The sequence below is a fragment of the Acartia tonsa genome, chromosome 13 (genome assembly GCF_053477335.1).
Source record: "Acartia tonsa isolate MP-2025a chromosome 13, ASM5347733v1, whole genome shotgun sequence".
Classification (NCBI taxonomy): domain Eukaryota; kingdom Metazoa; phylum Arthropoda; class Copepoda; order Calanoida; family Acartiidae; genus Acartia; species Acartia tonsa.
The window spans coordinates 1508077-1528364 of NC_137272.1; the positions used below are offsets into that span (position 1 = coordinate 1508077).

Consider the following 20288-nt stretch of genomic DNA (forward strand, 5'->3'; position numbering starts at 1 on the left):
TATTATTCTTTTTCTTTTATAAATCTATTAGCGGCTACGCCCCCTAGAGGCCTCTAGTGACACTTGAATTAGATTTTTTTAGAGGGGGGGGTATTTTTAGAGGGTGATTTCTCTTGTTTGTACCCTCCCCCAAAATAGTTATAAACCTTCCCAGGGCCCATAAGAAGCTACCCTGTAAAGGAAAACCTGATCGGTTCAGCGGTTAGCAAAATTTCTTGGTACAAACAAACACGCAGACACACAGACAGACAGACATCTTGTTTCTTTATTAAAAGGATTTATACACGGCTTCTTTTTATTATTCAATCTTGCTTAGTGTTAGAAATCAAAAACTTTTATGAAATTATCATTTCTTTTTTAAAAGCTTTATTTATAGAAAAATAAGAAAAATGTTTTTTTTGTCATTGAATATAAAAGGTTATCATAAGAATAGTTATTTCTCGCATCGCATTATAAACAGCTTTTCGCGGATATAAAAATGTACAATCATAAGATTAAAACCAGTTTTTTTAGCCGCTAAAAAAAACTGGTTTTAATCTTATGATTGTACATTTTTATATTCGTAGAAAGCTGGATATAATACGATGCTAGACATAGTTTTTTCGTATGGATTCGAATGAATACGAGAAAAAAATTATATAATTTTAATTTGAATGCAATGAAAAGATCTTTTTTAAGGCTTTAAAACAATAACAAATTTATTTATTTTTTTATTTATATATAATCATTATAAATTAAAAGAGATTTCTAAAGAAAATAAGTCTTTTTATAAGTTAACATTAAAAACTTTTTTTTAGGTTAAAGGGAGTTTTAGGTTTTATAATTAGTCAAGGACGTCCAAGCTTTTTTTTTATTTAGGGGGAGTTTAAAATTAAAAATAAGAATTTTTTTAAAGCTTTTTATTCGGGGAGGGGGGGGGGAGTAAAAAGTAAAAAAAGAAACATTTGTTCTTCAAATGTTTTCAAATTAATACTTGCAACTTTAGTTCTACTAATCTTAGTATCTCCCACATTGTTCTTTTCACTTAATAATTGTATTTACAGTATGACTTCGAAAGCTATCAATATCTGCTGGATTAGAACCGGTTCTAAGTCATACTGAAAAATCATGTATCGTATCATATTATAGACAAGTTTCTACGAATATAAAAATGTACAATTATAGTATTAAAACCAGTTTTGTTAGCATGTGCCTTTGGCACTTCAGGGCTACAAAAACTAATTGTAATCTTATAATTTTACATTTTTATATCCGCAGAAAGCTGTTTAGAATACGATGCAATAAATTACTATTCTATTTTAGTCCTGTGAATATTATTAGCCCGTGCCTTCGGCATCTCAAGACTAACAAAACATATTTATATCCGCGGAAAGCTGTTAAAAATATTCTATTCTATATTTTAGTCCTGTGTATACAGGGGTGTACACATGTTTGGCCAAGAATGTGATTGGCCAGACCCAAGCCGCGGCCTATATTTGCAGATATCTGTTTATAATTGACGTATGAGGGGATGTACAGACAGACTGCGAATTCGAGTATAGAGTAGCTCCGATACAATTTAATAATCAATAATCTAACAAAGTATTTCTAAAAAATACACATTTATTAAACATATAAAACTGGTTAGAAATAGGCAGATTAATGGGATTATTATTATAGGATATATTTATTAGGATATCAATTAAAGGCTTGGACGTCCTGTTTCTTAGTTAGGTAAGAAACGACGTACTTAAACACGTGGGAAATATAGATACCGCCAGCCTAGACATATAGGCTTGTATCTAACCGAATGCAGACGGGAGGAAGCGTATTCACTCTTTGGCCTGCAACAATCAACTAGCCCTCAACACAGCAGGATGGAGTATGGTGACGGTTACAAGTGGAGGTCTGACTCAGCCAGAGAAGTATAGGAATGTGAACAGGGATAAGGATACATAAACTTGGGTGTTGATTACCACACTTGCCCCCTCTGAGGGAATATGAAATATTCCCTCACAGTTGACCTGCACGCCGGCTTCTGCGGGTTGATGTGGTACTCGCAGGTTCTTCGATTGCGGCCATAGCCCTCTCTACGATATCCACAGGATTGGGTTCAGCGGGAGTAGGATTTTCTGGAGCTGCTGGAGGCTCTGGAGCAACAGCATTCTGGAGGGCTAACATGCCCTCACAGGGAGCCGTGGCTACTGGATCTTCAGAGGCAGCGCCAGCCTGCGGATTAACAGGCAGATCAATTCCAGATGGAAAGAGCTCACTGATTTGAGCATCGAGCTCTGTGTCACTGTTTTCCTCTGCAGGATCCAGGACCTCTGGATTGCCTTCTCTATCGGTGGGCCTGTACTCATCAGAGCACTCAGAACCGCCATAATGGGAGATCAGCTCAACTCCATCATCATCTGGCCGGGGTACGTCCCCAGCGGGAAGAGATGCCTCTATGGGTGCCACATTCTGCCCAGGTACATTCATTACATTACAACGAGTATTAATATATTTAATTACCCTGTCAGAGTTTTGGTCCAACAGTCGACTAGTGGCCTCAATAACCGTGGTCATTCGTGATTTTAACTCAACGGTCGAGTCCTCAGAGACGGTGCGAATTTTGTCGCGCAAAGTTTTGCGGTTCCGCAGTAATTCTGCGGAAATTTCAATAAGGCGCTTGCCATGTTGTATATATGCTTTCTCAACAAATGAAGCATTGCTAGCAATTTTAGTTTCCAGACTTCTCTGGAAGGGGAGAAGAGCTTCCTCCATTGCTTCTTTTACAGTGGAGGATAGGACTTTTTTCCATTCCTCAGCGGTCACCCAAAAAGCCTTAGGCTCACTTTTGTTTTCTGCTAATGTCTCTTTCTTTTTAGGGGGTAATGGAGGCGGTTGAATTTCCACCTTAGCCTTTTTGGCTACTGGGCCGCCGCTGCCTGTTGGTGTTGGCGGACGTTTTTCTACCGCTTTTGGGGCAGATTTTACGGCGACTACCTCCAATTCAGGTGAGGCACTACGTTTTGGCGGCGATTCCACCCGATTTTTTTGCGGTTCCCCTCCCCTATTTTGTTCCATTAGAGGCCTGGTTCTAGACCTGGCTTTATCGGAATATTCGTTGGCTTCTAAGTTTTTAGCCTGCCGCAATTTTTCTTGCAAGTCTAGGAGTTCCTTTGGAACATCTTTTCTCGCGGTGCGGTAAACGTGGATTGACTTTGAGACACATTGCAGTTCACTGAGGTTTTCAGGGTTGCGCGGCGGTTTTACACGCGGCTGATACCTGTTTTCATCAGGTTCATAGTAGGCTTCCTCAGGGCCGCCCTGGGGATAGCCATGATTGCTGTCATAGTAATAGTCCTCTTCATTGTAAAGGGGTGCCTCTTCATATTCTCGACGGTATGAAGAGTGACCGGCCCCATGGGAGTGGTGAAAACCCCTTGAAAAATTCCGCCTGGGATATCCTAAAACAAAAATAATAAACTTAAAATTAAGGGTCATTAATTCCTTATACCAAATAAGGAAATATTTTTACAAAGACGACCTTTAGGGACGACAATTTTATAGGTATATATGCTTGATACAGGTCGTCCGTTTTTGAGGGGATTAGTTTTCCCCATTATTTGTAAAATCCCGCAATTCGTGCGTTTCACTCGTACCTCCTTCTTTGTACGCGTGAATTTTGGTGCAGGCTAATATGTAGATAATAAAAGCGACGCATAATAACGACCCTATTCCTGTAAGGATGGCTGCTACTACAAGCACTATATGATACCAAGTACTGGATAGAAAATCAACCACCTTATGATACGTTTGAATAAACCAGGAGTCAGTTATTTTTACTTCAAAATTATTGGAGTCTGCGGCAAGTTGGCTGAGGTATAATTCCTCGGCACTTTCTGAGAAATTAGTTTTTTCTAGGCTTTGCCAAGAATGATATAGAAATAAGCTAATCGGTTTATCCATAAGATATTGATTTACATTTAGTATTTGCATACCCTGCCCTTGATTACCAAGGAATTTTCCTTGGTACAAATGTAAGAAAATTGGATTTTCGGCACATTTAGTCGGGGTTAAATGGGTGGTATTAACCAATCTGCGCGAAAATGGGGATATTCCCATAGTCTTATTATTGATTGAAACCGAAAAATGATCCACAAAGCAGGGTAAATTTTCTCCCAAAGAAACATTGATTTTAAGACTGTCGCACTGTATTACTAAATCCAGCTCACCGAGCGCCCTAACTAGTTTTTTACGATGAGTCTGAATACTGCTTTTAGACAGAAAATGGTTCTGTAAACAGCGAGTTTCGGGGACAATTAATTTGTTATATTGTTGGTAGGAATAGAAAATCTCTAGTGGTAACATATCATCTTTTTCTTTAGCGTTTAAGAGTGGGAAATATGGTTTTATAGCATTTGTGAACCATACCATTAAGTTATCAATATTAGTTTTGTAATAAAATAATTCGGGAATTAGACTTTCAAAATGTTTTTTGTCTTTAAGTTCTAGTGCTAGAGTAATTTGGGGATCGATCACTAGATATTTTTGGGTACCCTGTTCTCCTTCAAATGTAAACAATGAAATATTAAAGATGTCTACCGTTCGCCAAGGAGAAGTGAATTTTTGTGCGCTATCAGTTTTATCATCTGAGATAATTCTATCGTAGCCTAATCTCAGATTGTGATCTAAACAATTGTTTCCCACCCAGTGACTGCCCAGGTAACAGCCCGCTTTTGTTTGTAATAATTCAACAGGCTCAGCCTGGACCCCTATTTGTTTTTCCTCAAATGTCCCAGGGATAAAAATGCCGTTTATGTTTACGCCGTTCCCCTCGCAGGCGGGGTCGATGCCGTTAAGGATGTTATTGGGGTAAGTAAGTGTCCCGTTTACCAGGAAACGCGTGTATGACATCTGGTGTTCATACACTGAGACTGATTTTCCTTCAAAGTTAAATATTTTAGTTTTGGACATGGTGTAACAGTCTTCATAAGTTACGAGGTTCGGTATCTCTACAAGAGCTGGAGCAGCGAGGTGTATGTGGCTATATCTGCCACAATACCAGTAATGAGTACTGGTTCGGAGGTGGCAACGAATTCCAGGTATAATTTTTCTTTCAACCTTTTGCAGCAGGTGAAATTGTTTTTGTTCAATATTAGTAATATTAAGAAACGCAGCGCATTCAGAGATTTTCAAACGCGGATTTTCGTTTGCTACACATTGAGTCGCATCTATTTGTATTATTTCGGACGCATTTGATTTTGCCAAAATAATAAAAAGCCCCAAGAATCCCAAAATAAATTTACCTCGAGCTCCTGGTGCCTTTGCCAAATGATGCTGCATTTTATTTTTATGCTTCTCGTTTTTCTCTGAAATATGTTAATTAGTTAGTTTTAACATATATTTTTTTTGTTTATTTTCGTTATTATACATACGTAGATTAAGCTATATACATTTGCCACCTTGGTTTTATATAATACATTTATATACATTTTATTTTTTCCTTTTAATTGGGTTATGCAGTCCGATTTGGACATGTATGCGGTTATCCCCCCCTTGTGACCTAGTTTTTCTTTCTTCTTCTAATATATACTTGGGTACTATGCTTTGTTTGTTAACGTTAATAACCTTTTCAGGGCTGGATTGTTTGGGTCTTTGTGCGAAGAAAGAAGCCTCGGACGGGACGGTTTCTTCCAAGAAACTATTTTCGACGTGAATTTGAGGACCGCCAGGGGGTTCTTGGTCTTTGGGCTGTGACTCAAATGGTGAGTTTTTTTCCATTATATCCCCTCCCCCATCACAATCCACCTCCCCCTGGGGTAAATCCTGACTAGTTTCAGGGTTTCCTTCTATAAAATCGTCACCATCGTTATCTAGGTAGGTAAAATCGTCATTTTCCATACCTTTATTATCGTTTATTTCGGTTTGCCTGGTATTATCTATTCCTAAGGTTATTTCCTCAGACGGGACGATTTCCTGAATAGGAAAGACGTTAAAGGAAAGTGTTTCCCCCAATAATTCTACTTTAGAATCTATTTTCCGTATTTTATCTCTACTAACAACTTGGTTAGTTTTTATTGGATTTGATCCAAAGGGACTGAGCTCAAAAAGGGCCTCTGAGAATTTTTTTGTTACAATAAAAGGACCCCCATAGAAAGATTGCAATTTTTTACTGACCCCTATTTTGACTAGGTTAAAAAATGCAAAGACCACGTCGTTAACGAAAAGGGGAGATGAAGCCTTCCTAGATTTATTTTGAAACTCTAAATAAATCTTAGATTTTTTGGAAACCTGTGCAATAATTTCTTCCAAATTTTTTAGGTAGTTCAAGTAAGACCTGCAGTCAATGTCCTGCCTTTTCTGCAAGATTGGAGAAAAGAAATCGAGATTGAGAGTTGGTTGCCTGCCGAACATGAGGTAATAAGGCGTATACCCCGTTCTTCTAGACGTACTAGAGTTAATTACAAAAGTGGTCAAGGCTAATTTTCTTGCCCAGTCTTTACTTTCAAATCGGTCATCCGATCTTAGACCTGCATAAATGCTTTGATTATGCCTTTCACATGGGTTACTATTAGGGTTTCTTGGGGGAATAAGTTTAGTTTCGATACCCAGTTCATCCATAACCTTTTTGAAAACTTCCCCAGTAAAATTTGTTCCCCTGTCACTTCTCAATGACCGAAATAAGCCGTAGATGGGTACCACCTGTTCAAGGATGACCTTCACCGTGCTTTCCACGGTGGCGTCCTTGATGGGGTGAGCGATAATATACCTAGAGAATAGGTCAACCAGTATAAATATGTAACGGACATGTTGTCCTTGAAAATAGTTAGGGGTTAAAGGACCGATAAGGTCTACTGACACCTGGCCAAAAATCTCGTGACTAATGGCTGAATGGGTGATAGGTTGCTTGTGTTTAGGTACCTGTCCTATTTTTCTTAGGCAGGTAATACAATTTTTAATGCGTGATTCGACAAACTTATTAATTCCTATAAGGAAGAATCTTTCATTTATCTTGCGTGTTGTTTCGTTAACCCCCTTGTGACCTATACTATTATTATGTGCCAATTCAAAAACTTTATTATATAATCCAATGGGTACGACGGGTCTTTCAATGAATGTTCCATTGCTAAGAGGTTGTCTAAATATTAGAAGTCCTTCCATAACGTATAAATGTTCTATTAATTTAAAAAGGACCTCTTTCCGGCCGGTTAGTTCAGCTTTTTCAAAGCTCGACAACTTCTTTTTTTCAAATATCCACCTACGAATTTCAGATAATACTTGATCTTTTTGTGTTTCAGATTGCCAAACATTGTTCACACCGACTTCCGAAGCCGAATGTAACTCAAAAATCTGGTCTTGGTATGGGCAATCCTGTTCATAAGGATCCAAGGTAAATGAACTAGTACATTTTTCACAATCGGTTTCCTTATGTTCTTTGCATAAAAATTGCCCTCTAGATAAATTGTCGGCATTACAATGGTCCCTACCCTTTCGATGAATTACTGTAAAGTCAAAACTTTGGATGAAGTAAATCCATCTTACAGTTACACCATTTATTGTTCCTTTTTGCCATTTTTTGTAATGAACTAAGGAAATCGAATCTGTACGCACAATAAAGTTTCTGAATCTTAAATAATGAAGAAAGGTTTTAAGAACAAATACTAGACATGCTAATTCGCCTTTATAACTTGGATAATTTTTCTCTGCCCCGTTACATTTTTTGGAACATATTCCAATAATTCTTTCTACCCCCCCCTGATTTTGGCTGAGAATTCCAGCGAAATAACTCGTAGAAAAATCTACGTCTACTATAAAGGGGTTAGGATTATCCCACTGGGGGTAGCCTTTACTTATAGAATTTGAGAACATATTTATGAAATTTTCCCAATCTTTTGATAGGGAATTAGTCCATTCGATAATTTTATCGTTTCTGTGTTCATCTAGGGTACAAGAATTTTTCGCATAGGATGGGAAATAGGCCCTATAATAATTGGAGAAGCCCAGGAAACGCTGGAGTTCCTTGCCTGTCCTGGGCCTGCTCCAATTTTTAATTTGTTCTAAATATTCGGGGTTCATTTTAAGTCCTTGGGAACTGACTATATGACCTAAATATGTACATTCGGATGTGAAAAATTTACATTTGGCTAGATTTAACTTAAGTTTTGCTATTTTTAGGACTCCGAAGAGTTTTCTGAGATGTTTCAGATGTTCCTCAACATTCTTTGAGAATATAATAAGATCATCAAGGTAAGATATTATAAATTCATATAAGCCAGGGATAAGGGTTAGGACTTTGTCCATCAAGTGGCAGAAAACACTTGGCGCGTTACACAGTCCAAACGGCAGTTTCTTGAAAAGATACTGCCTGTTAAGGGCTGTGAACGCGGTCAAGTGTTTACTTTCCTTCGAAATGGCTAGCGCATGGAATGCGCTAGTCAAATCGAGGGTGGTAAATACATTACCAGTGCCTAATTTTTCTAAATTACTAGAAATCAGGGGAAGGGGCCAATTAATTTTTCGTGTTACACTATTAAGCGCACGAAAGTCGATAACGAACCTAAGCTTGCCTTCCCCCCCAGCCGTCGGTTTTTTCTTTACCGCAAAGATTGGGGAGGACCACTCGCTGTAGCCCTCCTCAATGACGCCCCCCCTTAGCCAATTTTCAATTTGTTCTTTTAATTTGGCTTCGTATAATGGGTTTAACTGAATGTTCCTAGCCTTAATAGGTTTAGCCCCGGGGATCAAGTCTATTTTATACTGTAAGAGGTCACAGTTACCGATATCGGCATCGTCAGCCGAAAATATATCAAAATGATCAAGGCATAATTTTACTACCTTTTCCTTCATTCCTGGGTTATTTTTGATAAGATCACTATTTTCTAAATCTAATTTTTCTTTAATGAATTTAATTCTTTTAAGAAGTGTAGTTCCTGATAATTCATTTATTTGATTAATACTTTTATTGCAGGAATTTGGGGGATCTGATTCGAATTCAAAGCAATATCCAACTTTAACGTTATCCAATAAGGTAATATTTTTTCCTGCTAAATTAACAAAATTTACCCAACATTCTCCTTTCTCATTTACATTATAAATACCCTCCATAAGCATTAAGCCGTTATGGCTTGTCATTTTAGAATTATTTGGGGATATATACAGCTTCCTATTTTTCTGATGAATAGGAATTGTTATCACCGTTGTATTCCCCCCCGGCAAGAATGTTGTTTTCTTTGCTAATTTTACGCATGTTTTATTTTGTTTTAATGTCCCAGTACCCCCCTTGTTACTCCAATTTATTCCCGGGATAAGGGAGTTTTGTTCCGTATGAACATTATTTGTAGGAATTAAGGGTATGTTTTTACTTTCTTCAACTATATTAATTGTTGAATTTTCTATGGGGATTTGCTCGCCAGTGGGGAGCTCAAAGGAGAACTTATCTAATAATAAATTAATACGATTAACTTTGAGAAATTCATATCCTAGATTTATGATTTTAGACGTCGTTTCAGGGATGTAAAACGTTTCTTCGAATATTTTATCTGACCCATCAAAGCTGAATTTTAAACTTACATGTCCTATGATATTTACTGGTTTTAAATCTACAGACAGAGCGCTAAGATTGGCGGGGGTGAATGTGATTTTGTTATCATCTAAGATTTCTCTAGAAATAAGGGACCTAAAGTTGTTTCCTGTATCCACTAAAGCGTGTTGCAGGAATTCCCCCCCCACGGGATTAAGAACTTTTAGTTTTGCACAGATAGGCATTATAAAATAAATTATATTTTTAGTCGAAGCCTAAGATGCATATTTTCCAAGATCCCCACCTCAGCGGTTAGACGATGGTAATCCTCACACAGAGACTTCCTGTGTTCCAGGTATAGTTGTCTGTCGAAATTTTTTAAATAATGAAATGTTTTAACAATATGGTTAATTGTTAAAATAATTTTGTATAGCTTTCTGGGTTTCATTAAGTTTTTTATCAAGCGCTTTTCAGCTCCAGAAATGTCTCAATAAGCATGAGAATGTTAATAGTTCTAAAGAAACTACTTAATTTTTATACGGGTCCTTATTTATATACTTGGATATATGATAGAAACCTATCGGAATAAAACTGAACTAAAAAGTTTTAAAAGATTGAAGGGCTACAAAGTAGCTTAAAAATAAGTGTTCAGCTTGCAACTAACAAGACATTAAAAACAGACTGACTTATTTTTTGACTTACATCTGTATTTATACAAAATATATTGTCATTAGTCAGTATCTGATTCACGATACAAATAATTTAAGGTTAGCGCTAAATTATAGCTTAAAAATTATTAGATATGGTTAATATAATAAAGAGGGTCAATGATGACTGGTTTATTATTCTGATATTGTTAGTATTTATACTTAATTTTTTCCACCTATGGGGTAGAACAAGCTTATATATTTACTAGAGTATGATTAATGCTGAAATCAGCTTAAAAAAATAGGATGTGGTTTGTAGTAACTGCTTTGGTAGTAACTGGCCTCGATTAATCATGTGCATTCACTTTTATATAGACTTTTTATTCCACTGGTAATCCTAGCGGAAGCTAATAGAACTAACTTTATTTCATTCTGCTAGTAATCCTAGCGGAAAATAATTTAATCAAAATGTTTTAAGATTTTATTAATCACATCTTAAGTGATTAAAGATTTTAATTTTTAAATGCTGCTTGATTGCAGCTCAAAAATGAGTAAATGATAACAACAAAGAACTGAAGGACAACTGAATTAGATTTGAAAATTTGCTTGTATTTATACAGATTTTCCATAGACCCCCCCCTACTTAATCTTATCATTTACTTATACGGACCGCGGTAGCATTCTAGGCGACATCTTTCGGATACATAATAAATTAAATATAGTTCTATTATTGTCACTGTACAAAATGCAATAATATTTATCCATATGGATAAGTTATTATACATAATTGCTGAAATATTTCAGCTACAAAAATCAGAGGCTAAGAGTGAGCAACTCTCAGATAAAATTGATACTGAGGGTTCAACTCAAAAATCATTGTTTATATACAGATAATTCGCTTAAGTTCCCCTAGCGGTTAAAAGTTGAACTAGAATGTTTTAGGTTCTACTATATATACATTCAGAATATACGATATTTACATTTTAGATAGGTCATGCGATATTAAAAATAAATACTACTAAATAGAAAATAGGTATTCACTTATTAGCTTCTTGATAAAGACTATTAGATTTTTAAAAATGGAAATATTAAGTGCATGTGAAATGCTCCTCAGGTTACTTCCCTATTTCCCCCAATTTCCTGTATCAGCTACATTTGGATAGGGAAAGGAGGGGGGAGGAGTTTATTTTGTGTTGCTTAGTCAGACTTAATAACAATAATTTGTTTTATTTTTTCGCGCCAAAGCATTGCTTGGCAAGGGATATTTGATATTAAGGAATTTGCAAGCTTAGCTTGGCATGGGATATTTTGTTTATCTTTCATATCAAAATATGAAACTCATTCAGCAAATTTTTATTTTCTGGGATAGGGACAATTAATATCGCATAAATCCACTTTTATATTTAGTGGACGTGATTTTTAACAATCGCTTGTACATATTTATCTATTTCAGATTCTTCGCTGGCTTCCTGATCCATTTGGTTGATAGTTTTACGCGCATACTGCTCAGGTATTTTATTACTATTACTTGGAGTTTTTCTAGGCGTGAATTTACTCCGTGTTTTACCAAAGCGGGACTCAGGATTTGGGGGCTCCCCAGCTTTCTTTTTGTTGCAATTCTGCACTACATGGCCAGGGATATTACAATGCCAGCATTTAATATTTTTACTCCTCCCATTAAAGGCTCCTATAACGCCCTCGATTTGATCCCAAGCGATAGGGTCATCCTCATGGTCTACCCAAGAAGGAACCTCGTCAGGTTCTTCGGTTAAGTTTTCCTTATACATTGCCGTGTTAGTGGGGATATTATCTTCGATAATACTGATTATGGGTTGTTTTTTCGTTTCCGCAGAATTTTTAGGTAGGAACATTTCCATGGCTTGAGAATAGCAAGCCGAAAGGTTTTCCTTGCTAATATGGCCAGACCCATCCCAGTTAACGTATCTCTGTCCGAGATTAATAAGTTTATTCAAGTAAGCGTTGTAATCGTCCAAAAATTGCATGCTCTCAACATAATTGGCCATGTCTATGGCAAGGTTGGTATACAGCAGATTTTTGCTAACGTTAAGATAGAATTCTTTCCACTTCTTTTTAGGTATGAGACCAGGATTCATGAGTTTGAACACCCTAAGTTTGTTTTCAAAATAGGTGTCAAGGGGTTGATTAGTCTCCTGTTTTAGGTTGTAGAAGTACTGAGAGGCTACTTCTGGATCCGAGAAAGGAGTGACCAGCCTCCTAATCATCAGGTAATAACTTAAAGCAGATAAGGCCTGATTTCTTTCAGGCGTAATTAAGTCTCCTAATCGTTCCCCTCTAGAGTCATAAATTCGCTGGTATAAAATATCCTTAAAAAGAATTGGGTCACAGATTCTGTATGTCTTTGCAACCCTCCACATATTAGAAAAGAAGTTATCAAAGTCAGCCCTACCGTCCCACCTTGGGGCATCCCTCGCAAAATCGGAATCCCATTTTTGTCCCTTAATAAAGCATTCTTTAATAAAGTCATCGTCGGCGGCGCTAGTTGTTGCCGTTGCGGCTGTGCCTGTGTTTGGCGTATTTCTTGTAGAGGGTCTTGTTGCTACATTGGGTGCAGACCTTGTAGGTCTACGGAGGGGTTCTAACGATTTAATCCTATCAGGGATAAAGGGAATCCTTTCTAGCAAGGTTTTTTCATATTCAGTTAGAGAAGTTTCTCTTACATTCATCCAATTGTCATTATCCGCCGGACCTATAAAGCCTACAATTGAATAGGCCATACAACCTGGGGCTGTCATCCTATCCTTGGCGACCCATTCAACCACATTTATCTTTTGCTGGACCGATATCCGGTCATAAAAAGTGGCATTAATTGAATCATCACCTATGGTGTTAAAATGAGTCATGTTAAGACTTTCGTTTAACGTTTTTTCCGCAAACAGTGGGCCAAGATTTCCGTCCGCTGGGAGTTTTGATACTCTGCGTTTTAGATCTAAAATGTCGGTGTCGGCTAATAATCTGCGATGTGATTCTGTGTCCTTAAACCCTGCCCATTTTGTTTCCAATTCGAGCTGCATAATCTCGGATTCTTGTTTTATTAGATCTCTATAATGTGACGAATATTCGTTTAACTTATCATTTAACGCTTCCGATATGAGATCTTTGATTTTTTCAGGGGAAAGCGGGTCAGCCTGCTGCTGCTGCTGCTGCTGCGAGGTGCCAGAGACGGCCGGAGCCGGCGGAGGCGGCGGTTTTTGTTTATCATCATTTTTCTTATCGGTCATGGTGCTGGAGTGTAGTGTTCGTTAACACTGATTTGTCTACCACGAAACTTTTTAAGAACTTGGGAATATCCCTTTCTTCCTGTTTTAAGGAGAAAATATGGAAATGTGTGAAATTAAATACTAGTGTGAAAATAAAAGGCGGGTTCCTTTTTATCTTTATTTGGCAGTTTGCCACGAAATAATTATTATAGATATTCTGTAACAAATTGTTACTGTAAACCGTTTCCGTGAATAAACTTAGTTATCAGAAAAATATTAATTTCACTTTGCAATCGAAGCTACTTTACAATTTAATTTTGTCTGTACGCTAATTATCCAAACCTTCCCCCCTCAAAAAATGAGTGGTAGACAAGACTGCGCCAAAATGACGTATGAGGGGATGTACAGACAGACTGCGAATTCGAGTATAGAGTAGCTCCGATACAATTTAATAATCAATAATCTAACAAAGTATTTCTAAAAAATACACATTTATTAAACATATAAAACTGGTTAGAAATAGGCAGATTAATGGGATTATTATTATAGGATATATTTATTAGGATATCAATTAAAGGCTTGGACGTCCTGTTTCTTAGTTAGGTAAGAAACGACGTACTTAAACACGTGGGAAATATAGATACCGCCAGCCTAGACATATAGGCTTGTATCTAACCGAATGCAGACGGGAGGAAGCGTATTCACTCTTTGGCCTGCAACAATCAACTAGCCCTCAACACAGCAGGATGGAGTATGGTGACGGTTACAAGTGGAGGTCTGACTCAGCCAGAGAAGTATAGGAATGTGAACAGGGATAAGGATACATAAACTTGGGTGTTGATTACCACATAATACTATTCCTATTTTAGTCCTGTGGATACAGGGGTGTACACTGTACACATGTGTGGCCAAGAATGTGATTGGCCGGACCCACGCTGCGGATTATCCACGGATATCTGTTTATAATACTTTTCCTATTTTAGTCCTGTGGATACAGGGGTGTACACATGCGTGGCCAAGAATGTGATTGGCCGGACCCACGCCGCGGCCTACCTGGCCGTCAACAAGGCACACACTCTTCTTCAGGGTCACAGGTATAAATAGATAGATAGATAGATAGTTATATAGATAGGTAGATAGATAGATAGATAGAAGGGGTGGCTGGACCCACGCCGCGGCCTACCTGGCCGTCAACAAGGCACACACTCTGCTACAGGGTCACAGGTAAATTAATTTTGTGTATAACTAGCGGCTAGGGGACTCCTGGGGCATTTAAGGGAGGGAAGGTGAAGTGGTGTTAAGTTTTAATTTTAATTGATAGAACAAAAGTGACAAAAATAGATAGGGGGGTGGAGTATTTTTTTCTTTAGTTGGTTAAGGTACTATCCTTTTTGATAAGTTTTAATACTTCGCTGAACCTATTGGGAGCTCACTGGTTGGTAAAATCCTAATCTACAAACAGACAGAAATGCGTCCTGATACTTTCGCAACAAAGTAATAGTAGACCAAATATAATTCTACAGAGAAAAAGCGATAAAGCTTATTTTAGGTAATAGTTTAAAGTAAGATTTGGACATTTGAAAATTTTTAAATAAGGATCTTCTGGTCCAATATTTTCTGTTATATTTATAAAAAAAAATATACTTTTGATTAAAGAAAGGTCCCCGTTCTGAAACTTTTATAAAATTTTGCCTCCAGAGGCTAGACACTAAGCCACGAGAGTATGTAATATATTTCATGCTAAAATTAGACAAATTCATTTCGTGGTAAAAACTATTCAACTTTCTTACTTTCTTACATTTATTTCTTGGAGGCAAGAAACAGGGAAATGTTTTTTTAAGATACTAGCGGCTTCACCCCTAGAGGTTTCATCAACCTAATTTTTCGTATTTTAGATTTAAAAGAAATTTTTTTTTTTGGGGGGGGGTATTTTTCATTTTTTGGGGGGTTGGGGGTGTCCCACCCCCCAAGAAAATAGTTATAAACCTTCCTGGGACCTATGAGAAGCTACCCTGTTAAGGAGAATCCAATCGGCTCAGTGAATAGCGATATCCTTCGTTACAAACAGACAGACAGACAGACATAGTTTTACTTTGTATTATAGATTTATAAGTATTAATTAATTTCTTTACTGCTTAATTTGCTTGTGGAGTTAAATTTTCAAACTATATTAAGGACTGTAACAAAAATGTCTCTTAGATTTTGATTATCAAATTAGTCTGGCCTATTTTTATCATTACTTTCTATTATTTCCTTATTCTCATAGAAACAGGACTAAAATGTACAATAAACCTAGCTTTAATCCAAAACTGAATTGATTCAAACAAATGATTGGTAATTTCAGCTGATTTTTTTCGTGATTTTTTTTTGGGGGGGGGGAAACGCTTCGTAGTAAAGACAACCTTTTATCTGCCCCCCAGATATCATTTTATAATTATTTTGCTTCTTGGTTACAACTTATTCCTGCATTAAACGTTGAAATTATTTACATATACCATAGGTTAAATTCGTTTATAATAATTAGGACAAAGAAGATTTTTATTCAATCAACCTATCCCTATATCCCAGATGTGTAAGACCTTGATAATAAAAACACCAGGGGCGGATAAAATATTACATTATCATATTGTTTAAAAAGCAAAGATACTTTCTTCTTAGGTAATTTTACTGCTAGTAAAATTTAGCTATAAAATAAAAAAGGACCTTTTGAGAAATAAGATTTAAAAGGAAAGTTACATATTTTTTATCTCTTCAATGGATTGATTTGGACATAAATGAATTTTTTTAAAACTAATAAAATTAGACTCATGTGAAATGGTTTGTAAGGTTATATTCATTGAAATGGATATAAAAAGAACACCTGCCATATGCAGGCTAGGGTTAGGTAACAAAAAGTAAACTTAAACAATTATGTAGATGATATCAACCCTATACAAGAAACCAATGTTTTAAACTAATATAACAAGGATGACAACATCCATAAAAGCGAAGCTCTTGAACGGTAGGACAAATGAACATTAACACTTGTAGAGTTTCATATCTGAAAAATAAAAATATAATTGTATAAAAGTCAAAACAAAGTTGTAAGTAGATTTGTTAAAAATCTGCCCAAATACAGAATAATGTTTAAGGACATACTTACATTTTTAGGACTTGATTATAAGATGTTTTACTTATAACATTGTATGTTGTTGTCCTAAGAATCAGTTTCACCAGACGGACTGACAATAATTATTTAAAATCTTCGCTTTTAAGAACAATAATTTTTATTTCAGGTTTGAATCCCTACTCTGCTTATTCCTGTCACGGCTGCTACTGCTAAGATAGCCCTAAATATAATAAACATGTACAAATAACATTAAATACAAATGGTGGCTAACTAAACCCCCCTCCCCCATCTATACATATATTCTTCCCTCTCCATAATAAACCTAGCATAAATATACCTACTACTGCGCCCCCCTTTGTCCTTTTTTTTGTGTATGTGGCTTATTACTATATTATGTGACCCTTGTGTTGTTATTGGAGACTCCCTTGAGGATATTTTAGTTGACAATATTGACTGATAGAATGTGACTTATATTAAGGGATTCTATATTAAAAATTGTGAAATAAAATGATGATTTGATATGGTAATAAAAAATAGGACAATGAAAATTTTGAATTGTTTTCAATAGAAAAATAAATGTGACACACAGTCAACCACCTTTGTAAAATCGTAATTCACTTATCTGTGTTTAAAATAGAAATTTCAATTAAGCTGCTTATTTAAGGATTAAAAACTTTAAAAAAAAAAATATTTATTAATTAAAAGTCAGAATGTAAATTAAGCAGCCTAAAATGATTTGCTCTCAGTATTGTGTTCAAATTAGTTTTTAATAGAATACTCATCAATAAGTGCTTATAGTCTTTGTTTTTTTTTAATTAAGAAAATATTTTTTTCGTAAATTTTTCAGAAGGATAAAAATTATCTAAGTAGTTATGTGGGTGTAAAATTGTTTAAGGTGTAATGATGATAAATAAAATACATTTTCTGTTCCAACAACTTGTTATATTAAGTGCTTTTCTAAAAAATCACGTTTGAAGAGGGTGAAAAAAATAATATCGTTTCTAAATATTTGTTGAATGTAAAAATAATAACATTTTTAGTTTTAAAAAGTAGTAAATAAAGTTCTTTAATTGAAATAGTCGCAGATAGAATCTATTTGTAACTATTTTTTACATTCTGCTTAGATAATCTAAATGAGAAAAGATAATGCACAATAAATTTTTGTCACGAATAAAACATAATTATAAAACAACCAACCCATTGAAGCAGTTTTTAGTGCCTAATAAAATGACGTCATGCAATACAAAATGACCAATCATAGGCCAGTATATATTTTACCATTGGTCAATTACAATGTATACTGGCCTATCATTGATCATTTGTATAGTGTCATTTTTTATTAGGCTCTGTAAGCTGATTCCAACCCTTTTATTTCCAACCTAATAATTGAAATTTCACAAAACTGTAAAAAAAAATATTTTTTTTTGTAGAAATGTGGATTAACCATAAGCATATGAATGTAAGGTGCCCTTTTTTAAAAAAAGCATAAAATGTTTTCAGATCAAGTTTGACATATGAAGGCAGGTATTTTTGTTTGAAAGATGCTGAAAAATCCCTTCCCTCATACACTTGATCCATATTTCTTATGACTTCTTTACCCTACTTACATTTTTCATTATTCGATTGAGAACTTGACTTAGATATTGACAGCACAAAATAAAGAATCTAAGTTAATTTCTCAATTGCAAGTGTTATTATTATATAAATTTGTTGTATTATATACATTGTATTTGGAATTCATATGATTTTGGAAAGCATTACAGATTACAAATTATAAAAGCAATGCTAAATATAATATGGTAAAAATTTTTATTTTAAGATTGAAAATAAAATTAATTTTATCAAATCAAGGTGTAAGGTACAAAATCTTAACAATAAAAAACTTTATGCTTTATGAGAGCTTTTATTTCATAAATCTTTACTTTTCAAAAATCATTAAGATCCCAAATTATGTTGTTGTAAACTTGTGATGGTGATTGCACAGTTACATGATTTATTTCAATCTAATTTTTTGGGGGATGGGGGGCATTACAACTGGAAAAGGAGTTTTTTATTTTTCAAATTATATTTTATAAATTGTTACTTATTTCATTAAAAAAAACATGAAATGGTTAATTCTTCCCAAGAAAATGCTTTAAAGTGATCCTGAATGACTTTTAAACTCTAAACTCTAAAAAAAGCGTTCATGTTCACTTTAACCTTTATTTAAATGTTACTTTGTTTTTGATTAAAGTAATAAAATATGTTCAATGATTATTTAATACGCTTTATATTACATAATTTCAAATAAAATTATATTGATTACTGCATTTATTAAGTGCCAATAGAATAGTCTTGTAAAAACACACTCCACCAAATATTGGTTAAAAAAATCCTTTGCAAAATTAATAGCTGAAGTTCAACTAGGCCTAGAAATAATCTGAAATATGTTGCTGTTGCTCTGACTATTTCAGATCATTTATGATCCTTATTAATTTTAAAATTTATAAAAGGAAAGGTGTGTTTATTAAAGTAACTTAGGCCTTTTATATGTTCCTTTTGTAAGTGTTTTAATTTGTATTTCAATTGAAAATAAATGTAAAACTTGCCTTCAAATCCTCTATAAAAAGATTTTTGTTAAAAATTTTAAATTATCGAATAAAACATATGTATGTTGTAATTTTTGGTGGATTGAAAATGTAAATATTTTAAGCAGAACAGACAGAAAAAAAATCTAAAGGGATTATTTGATTGAGTTTTAGCTTAAATCATAGTCTGTTTTAATCTAATTCTAAATATTATTATTTTTTTAAAATTTTGATTTTCACTTATTTTAAAATCATTTAAAGGTTGTTTTCTAAATTATTCATAAAAATTATTTTTGTCAAAAGTGAGTTAAAACTAAGTGATAGAAACTAATAAAAAATGTTAATGATTCTTATTTAAGTAGAGAATTTATATAAAAAAGATTATATCAATAAATCTAATGTAAGATTTTCTTTATATATATGAATGTTAAAAAAATGTAAATATTCTTTAGTTAATTTTGTTAAAAAGACTTTTTATTAATCATTTTTGTTAAATAAAAAATAATAGAACGGTTAATCAAAAGCTATTAACTTCCATTTAATTTTCTTAAGAAATTAAATATAATAAAATTAATTTTTATTTTATGATTGGTTTTTAAGTAAACTCTGTGTAACTATAAAATATTAAAAATAAAACAGTAAAGATTTGAAGAAAAAAAAATAAGGCTTCCAATCCCTAAAAAAATAAAACAATATTTTACAAAAGTTTACTTAAAAACCAATCCATTAAACCAAGCAAAGATTAAGAATAGTGATTTATCGCATCGTATTATAGACAGCTTTCCACGGATATTAAAATGAAAAGTTATAAGATTTAAACCAGTTTTTAAGGCCTCAAGGGGCCGAAAGCCTGGGCTAACAAAACTGGATTTTAATTTTATGCATATATTTTAATGTTCGTTAGAAATTGTCTGTAATACAATGCTATACATGATTTTTCAGTATTGCTAAGATCTGGTTCTAATCCAGCAGATATTAATCGGTTTCGAAGCCATACTGGAAACAATTTAATGAATGCTCATAATTAAATGAAAAAAAAACTAATCGTTGTAGGTTTTATGAAAATATATCATTAATGTTTTTGTTTTTTTAAACAAAACTGTGTAAGTTAAATAATAAACTGTTTGTTTTCCAAATATCTTCTTTTTTTAAGCAAAGCTACTCTATAGGTTGTTCAATTGGTTCGTTTGTATGTGGTATATGCCTTTTTAAAACTTAACATTTGATAAAGTCGTA

General features: G+C 34.5%; 2 protein-coding genes across 4 annotated transcripts in view; both read left to right on the top strand.

Annotated features, from left to right (window-relative positions):
* The window catches only part of LOC145304516 (V-set and immunoglobulin domain-containing protein 10-like), a 121981-nt gene that overhangs the window by 88681 nt on the left and 13012 nt on the right, over window positions 1-20288 (top strand). For 2 of the 3 annotated variants that reach the window (XM_080146399.1, XM_080146401.1), the window contains exons 8-9: window positions 14360-14470; window positions 16652-20188. The exons of the other annotated variant lie outside the window; for it this stretch is intronic. In XM_080146399.1, the coding sequence (XP_080002525.1) occupies window positions 14360-14470; window positions 16652-16703 (163 nt within the window). In that variant the 3' untranslated portion in view covers window positions 16704-20188. Of the gene's footprint in view, window positions 1-14359; window positions 14471-16651; window positions 20189-20288 lie in introns of those variants that run through there. 3 annotated transcript variants of the gene reach the window in all.
* On the top strand, window positions 5704-13279 carry LOC145304518 (uncharacterized). Its single transcript, XM_080146402.1, has 8 exons — window positions 5704-5735; window positions 6292-6387; window positions 7269-7360; window positions 8146-8217; window positions 8939-8998; window positions 9759-9845; window positions 11591-11647; window positions 12318-13279. Exons 1-5 carry the CDS (start codon window positions 5733-5735, stop codon window positions 8982-8984), a joined length of 309 nt encoding a protein of 102 aa, XP_080002528.1. The 5' UTR covers window positions 5704-5732; the 3' UTR covers window positions 8985-8998; window positions 9759-9845; window positions 11591-11647; window positions 12318-13279.